Here is a 7,298-nt window from a genome sequence, read left to right on the forward strand (position 1 = left end):
AACCATTAATTTATGTTTGTTGATCACGTAAACTCATCCGACGTGCGTGACTGTAACTGTGATTATGAATTGTGCATATTTTCATCGTTGCAAAGCAAATGATTTATTATTCTCATGTTATTATTCAATAAAATATTCAATTAACAATAAATCTTGACATGGATATTCAAAATGGTCTACTTGATTTGAAACAGTAATCTGGTATTACGTTGCTGTCTGTTTTCGAGTTAGGGCGCATGGTGAGTTTTTTATTGTATTAAAATGTATACGTAACATAAAAAGAAACTGAAACTTGAAACGTTTAATTTGCAAATAAAGTAGGTATACAAGATTTGTCATATTTTTACTTTTAGGATACGTATCATAATGGATATACCGATAAAATTGATGGAAAAACTCCGCTCAAGAGAGCTTTGAAGACTTCGTTGTATCCGTTATTAGTGATATCTCGAATCATGGGTTTTTGCCCATTCTCAATCAAAGCGATCTCTTTGACACCGTGGAACTATACTTTCCGTCCAGTTTGCTGCGCAATTTTTCAGACCGTTTTGAATATAGTACTTTTGATGATCGTAATTGTATCAATGGTCTATAAAAGGATATGGCGTTTTGACGGAGTTGAAATGCCATTTTTGACATATTTGTTATTTAACCTAGAATTATTACTGGGTTTGTTGATCTGTTCGATGGTATTCGTAGGTAGTAAGTGGAGACGAGTTGTTTATGATGACATACTGGGCAGAATGTTGGATATCTTAACGATATTTCAAAATTTGAATCTCGGATTTAAGCTTGATTTGTTAGGCCACCTATGTATAAAATTATTGATTTTTACTGGAATTTTGTTCGTGTGTATAATTGTGGTAGACGCTACACATTATATGGAGTTCATTAAAAGTGCAGTTGGGTTCGGCGCTTATTTGATTCCACATATTGTTCAAATTACCTGTTCACTGCAGTATGTTTTTGTTTTAACTTTCGCTTACCAGAAATTCAAAACTATTAATAACTTCTTAATGTCTTCGCAACATGTATTGCGGTTAAATGTTAATAATAACGTTGGTACACTGAAGGCTTTAAGAGAGCAGCACATGCTATTGCATCAACTGGCGTTCAAAGTTAACCAGCACTTTGGATTGTTCAATATAGCAACAGTTATTTTAGTTGTTACTGCAATAAGCACTACTTGCTTAGAAGTGTATCAAAATATTCAATTAAGTGATCGTGGATTGTATCTGGTATATTCGGTTCTATGGGTAGTTCTTCACGGGTTCAAATTGATTTTAATTCTGTACCCGAATTTTTTAATGGAAAATGAGGTACGTCAACAAACAAATTCAGTTTTGATTTATAGCATTGTCCAAGGTATGCTTATTCACTGCAGAGGAACTTCACTGGAGCTCTTCTTCATGAATATACTCCGTATACAAACACCAAAAATGATATTGAGGTAATCATTAAGTATGCACGAATAAACCAAGTATAGTAACATATAAAATATTTTAAAAGCTCAAAGTATTTTTAAGACAAATCATACACCAAAAAGGACCATATACAGCGTGCGGCATTATTCCACTGAATTTGACGATAATCGCCAATGTATTCTCATTTGTATATGACTTTATTTTAGTGTATTCATTGTGTCTTGTTTTAGATACTCGGAGCTTTGGCAACATTCCTGATAATTTTAATACTGTTTGATCAAAAGCCATGATCGAATAGTGGTTGTATGATCGCAGTATAAATTCTAGTTACAGCGAACCATCATCACATGGCGTCTTGATACAACACATAAAACAACATATAAAAGGGAGCAAACCTTGAAAGTTTCATAAAAGCTTTTGTACATAAATGAATGTAGTCGACAACGTGAAAACATAATTTCAATCGATGTTCAATTCTGAATGCTTTGTATGTTTTCGAAATAAAATATTAGTATTAGTGATTGAGTACATAGGCACGGTGTCAAAATTTCGATTATTATCGAATTTTCATGTACCTCTGATTTTTTTTCGCAAAAATGTTGCCAACTGGATAAGAATCAAGGATCGGGAAGTTAAAAAATATTTCATCGGCGATTTTTTGAAAAAACTTGGATTTTAATTTTTTTAGCGTAAATCTACAAAAAAAATCCCTCTAACTTCACTAATGTCAGTCATATTCACATAGTCAGCAACCAGTGCATTTGAGGGTAGTGCAGTGTCATTTAAATTCAAAAATATAACAATTAAGTCAGTCATTTTACCACAGACAAACAGATGTACCACTCCATACAAAATTCTAAAAAACTGTGGTTCCGATTATTTTGTGCGACACGTACTGGACATATTCCGCAAATGATAAACGTTCAGCCTTTCTGCTGTTTCTGGCAGCACGGCACGCGACTGTCTACTGAGTTCAAAAGTAAAAGGACTGATGTGCACCCCCGCTGCGGCAGGAATATTCCGCGTAGTTGAAACTCATTTGAATTGACCGTTATTTTGATTCATGAATATGAATTTCAAGGTACCTCTGTTTCTCTGTGATTTAACCACAGGGAATCACAGCAACCAATGCGTTTGAGGATAGTGCAATGTCACTTCATTTCGAAAATTTTACGAATAAACCTTCATGGCTAGACCACGAGACCAAACTAAATCTACGAAGGTAATAGGCGAGCAGTGGAAGAAAACGCTCTTTTCTCACTTTCTGCCTATGTATAATGAAAATGATAAAAAGTATCCTAGAGTTTTGTGCGGAAGTTGTTATCTGTACTGTGTACTGAAAGTCCAAAGTTAATTTGAATGTGATCTAATTATTGTCAAATTACTTTTTGCTGACGCACCTTTTCGAACAAGGTCTGCAGCATCGAGATATGCACGTCCACGATTCCAATAAAGATACTTAAATATAAATAACTTTGAATTTTTCAAAGGAAAAATATTTTTTAATGAATTTATTTACCTAATCCGACAAAGATTGAACATTACGGAAATTTTCTCTACGAAAACATAAAGACAAACTGGATTGCTGGATTCCCGTACGTTTTTCCTGCATCCCACAAAAATTGTTACATCTAATTTTGCGCTGAACGTCTTTTGAATAAATAAAATCAATCCGATCCTTGATTCTTATCCAGTTGGCAACATTTCTGCGAAAAAAAATTAGAGGTACATGAAAATTCGATAACAATCGAAATTTTGACACCCGAAATTTTGACACGTACCTTGAAATTTATGTTCATGGATCAAAATAACGGTCAATTCAAATGAGTTTCAATTACGCGTAATATTCCCGCCGCAGCGGTAATATTACAACAATCACAATATATTACAACAATTAATATTACAACAATTACAACAAACAAAATAATCGGAACCGGAGTTTTTTAGAATTTTGTATGGAGTGGTACGTCTGTTTGTCTGTGGTAAAAAGACTGACTTAATTGTTAAATTTTTGAAATTAAATGACATTGCACTACCCTCAAATGCACTGGTTGCTGACTATCTTAATATGACTGGCATTAGTGAAGTTAGAGGGATTTTTTTTGTAGATTTACGCTAAAAAATTAAAATCCAAATTTTTCAAAAAATCGCCGATGAAATATTTTTAAACTTCCCGATCCTTGATTCTTATACAGTTGGCAACATTTTTGCGAAAAAAAATCAGAGGCACATGAAAATTCGATAATAATCGAAATTTTGACACCGTGATAGGTACATAATAATAATTCTATTCTCAAAATTGTCATCGCTGATTAAAAATTAAAGAATTCATAACTTATTGTGTGTATTAAACAAAATTATTTCCGCTATAATATAGAAAGAGTACTTCAACTGGTTTCTTCCTTATTGATAAACTTTTTGTAACCAGATACGAAGAAATCTTTCCGACTAGTTAATGGCACTGTTTTCTGTCGAAGCATATAATTTATGTTACCGCCTGCAGTGTAATAATCATCTCCCGTCAGCTTTCGCATAGCAATATTTTTCTTAAGTATTTTATCGTAAAATCGTGCACCAGCATTCGCCATTTCTGGTCCTAATGCGGCTAGTTTTTTGTCAACACTTGTGTCGAACTGCACTTCGGTAATGTCCGTTGCAAATGAATATACACCAAAGCCGAAAATGCCGCAGATGACATAGAGCATGCACCTCAACTAAAATAAAAAGAAATCTTACTTCAAAAAATTGTCACGTTTCAGTTGTAAAGAATCTGACCGAAAAGGGCCGGATGTACAGATTGTTCCTCCTATTAACTAGTGACGCCAAGTTGTACGTGAAAAACCACACAGCTGATGGAATGACCGACTGTATGAATCTCTTGTGAGTGTTTAGCGTCAATATTTCACGACAAATGGCAAACACCTGCTCGTCTTCGTTTAGAATCAAACATTCTTCCAGCAGTTTTCCTCCTTCGGATGACCAGTTGATTTTACGACCTTGCAAGATCACATCCTGTTTTTCTATATCAGCTGCACTGTTGTATTCAAAGTTTGCCGGTATACCCACAATACCACCAAATCGTGATTTCATAGATCCAGCATTGTACACATCGAAGCCATAAACAATGAATGGACTAATGAATTTTTTCTCGAATTCTGATAAATTTAAAAGTGTGACAGCCTTATCGAAATGCTTCTGAATTTTATCAGAAGGTAGTTGTTTTTCTCCATTTCTAAAAAGCATTCAATGTTAAGAATATGAGAGTTAAGGACAAGAAAATACTAACTTATATGCTTGTGCAAAGTCCTTAAGATAACCAACTCCAACAGTGTGTGGCAGATAGTGACCGGCGAAAAGGCCTATCACTGCGGTGGTAGAACCGTAGAAAACTAATCGGCGACCAGTCTCAGTTAAGAAAAATGGCAATCGACTCGGTCGAACCATCTTAATCTTATGTTATAAAATCCTGTGTTCCAAGTTGAGTTACTTAATAATTGCAGTAATTTATTTTAGAAGCTCGGTGATGTTATTTTGTTTACTGTTCTAATTTGACGGTTCGGTCCGGTCAGAGATGCCAGAAGTTTTTGAGAAAATTAAAACTGGTAAATTGAACTTTTCGCTAATGTAGTGGAACTTGCTTGTGATATAGTGCTTGTAATGATATTAGTTCCTTAACTATGCTTCACAGTTCAGTTTATCACAGCCGGTTGAATTTCATATGCATTTGTGCTGCAGTGGCTACAGCCAACGGAATATAGAAAGGTACGGAGATGGTTTGCAAACCTCATGAGTCTCAGGTTTAAACTCGAAAAACAAAGAGCTTTCTGACAGCTCAGTCACGCACACTAAATTCGGGTTGTTTGCCTCATAAATGACTCTTACTCAACTCTACCCAGGGCCATGCTATAAACGTCAAATCCGATATAACAGTCGCGTTACCAAATTTTATAGCGGTACCACTGGCATTGATGGTACCACTGACATTGCGGTACCACTGACTCGGCAAGACACGACGAAATTCGCCAGTAATGACAAACATTATTGTAATTTTTTTTTTTTTTCTTCACATAACATTTATTTGACACGGCACAAATACAATTTAATGTTTAACGGCGCCAATTATATCTGATGACTTAAAAACTAAAGCAAATTTTTTATCCTCGCTGCCGACTACGAGCTGAAATTAAGTCTAACTTAAAACTAGCATGGGATTTCCAATCAGTGTTTTGTTGTTCAATGGTCGTCTGATAATCGTCGAATGGCATGTATGGATTCGTTCTGCTGAGCCACGATGTCGTGAGTTGGGACAGAGGCTCGTAGTCCTTGGGTCCTGGTTCTATTGTGCGGGGTCTGGTTGCTGGTTTTGTGCTTAAGGTTCTAACGTGTTCTTGTCGTTTTGTTGGGTGTAGACGGAGGGGAACGGGACTAGACTGGGGCGTGGATGGATTTCAGGAAAACGTATATAAGGGACATGTAGGATAGGTCACGGCTCGCCAAGACATCACGAACAGGAACAGCCGGCTGTCTACCCTCGGCCTGCAGGGAAGCTATTAATTTAGACCTGGCGTCACGGTGTACAGGGCATGACCAAACCACATGCTCTATGTCGTGATAACCTTCACCACAGGCACAGATACCACTTTCCCCGAGCCCAACACGACGGAGGAGCGCGTCAAATCTATAGTGATTGGACATAAGCCGGGACATCACGCAAATGAAATCCCGACCTACATCCAACCCCTTGAACCACGGGTTCGTCGATACTTTGGGGATTATGGAATGTAACCACCTTCCCAATTCCCCTCTGGTCCAAGCATTTTGCCAACTGATGATCGTATTCTGACGTACAAGTGCGAAAAATTCATTAAAGGCAATTGGTCTTTCATAAATATCACCGTTTGTTGCGCCCACCTTAGCCAAAGAGTCCGCTTTCTCATTACCCGGTATCGAGCAGTGAGAAGGGATCCACGCTAAGGTAATCTGAGTAGATTTTTCGGATAAAGCACTCAGATGTTCCCGTATTTTCCCCAGGAAATACGGAGAGTGCTTAACATCTTTCATCGATCGGAGAGCCTCAATGGAACTGAGACTGTCCGTAAAGATGAAATAATGGTCCGTGGGCATTTTTTCGATAATCCCTAGGGTGTACTGAATTGCAGCTAATTCTGCGACGTAAACAGAAGCAGGATTATCGAGCTTATGGGAGACGGTTAAATTGTTATTGAAGATACCGAAGCCAGTGGACCCATCAAGAAGTGATCCGTCAGTGTAGTACATATTGTCGCAGTTGATGTTTCGATATTTATTGGAAAAAATTTTAGGGATCTGCTGCACGCGTAAATGATCCGGGATTCCACGAGTTTCTTCTATCATGGATGTATCGAAAAACACAGTAGAATCAGAAGTATTTGATAAGTCGACACGATTTGGAATATTCGAAGAAGGGTTAATATTTTGGGACATGTGATTGAAATACAATGTCATAAAACGGGTTTGAGAATTAAGTTCGATTAACCTTTCAAAATTTTCAATCACGGGACGGTTCAAGACCTCACATTTGATTAGAATACGAGAAGACAGGCTCCAGAAGCGGTTTTTCAATGGTAGTACTCCAGCTAAAACCTCCAAACTCATCGTATGGGTCGACTGCATGCAACCTAAGGCGATACGCAAACAACGATATTGTATTCGCTCCAGTTTGATCAAATGTGTGTTTGCTGCGGAGCGGAAGCAGAAACACCCGTATTCAATAACAGACAATATCGTTGTTTGGTAAAGCCTTATAAGGTCTCCTGGATGGGCTCCCCACCATTGTCCGGTTATTGTACGAAGAAAATTCACTCTTTGTTGACATTTTTTCATCAGATACCTCAC

General features: G+C 37.1%; 2 protein-coding genes across 2 annotated transcripts; one reads left to right on the forward strand and one right to left on the reverse strand.

Moving 5' to 3' along the window:
• The first annotated feature begins 566 nt into the window (after positions 1-566).
• On the forward strand, positions 567-1,714 carry LOC129719823 (uncharacterized). Its single transcript, XM_055671233.1, has 4 exons — positions 567-1,319; positions 1,385-1,450; positions 1,510-1,599; positions 1,655-1,714. The coding sequence occupies exons 1-4, from the start codon at positions 567-569 to the stop codon at positions 1,712-1,714; spliced, it is 969 nt and encodes a 322-aa protein (XP_055527208.1).
• Positions 1,715-3,751: 2,037 nt separating this feature from the next.
• LOC129722681 (transmembrane protein 177) lies at positions 3,752-5,072 on the reverse strand. Its single transcript, XM_055676339.1, has 3 exons — positions 4,711-5,072; positions 4,200-4,656; positions 3,752-4,138 (listed from the first exon to the last, which is right to left on the reverse strand). Exons 1-3 carry the CDS (start codon positions 4,866-4,868, stop codon positions 3,812-3,814), a joined length of 942 nt encoding a protein of 313 aa, XP_055532314.1. The 5' UTR covers positions 4,869-5,072; the 3' UTR covers positions 3,752-3,811.
• Between the last annotated feature and the right edge of the window lie 2,226 nt (positions 5,073-7,298).

This window comes from Wyeomyia smithii, chromosome 2 (assembly GCF_029784165.1).
Source record: "Wyeomyia smithii strain HCP4-BCI-WySm-NY-G18 chromosome 2, ASM2978416v1, whole genome shotgun sequence".
Classification (NCBI taxonomy): Eukaryota; Metazoa; Arthropoda; class Insecta; order Diptera; family Culicidae; genus Wyeomyia; species Wyeomyia smithii.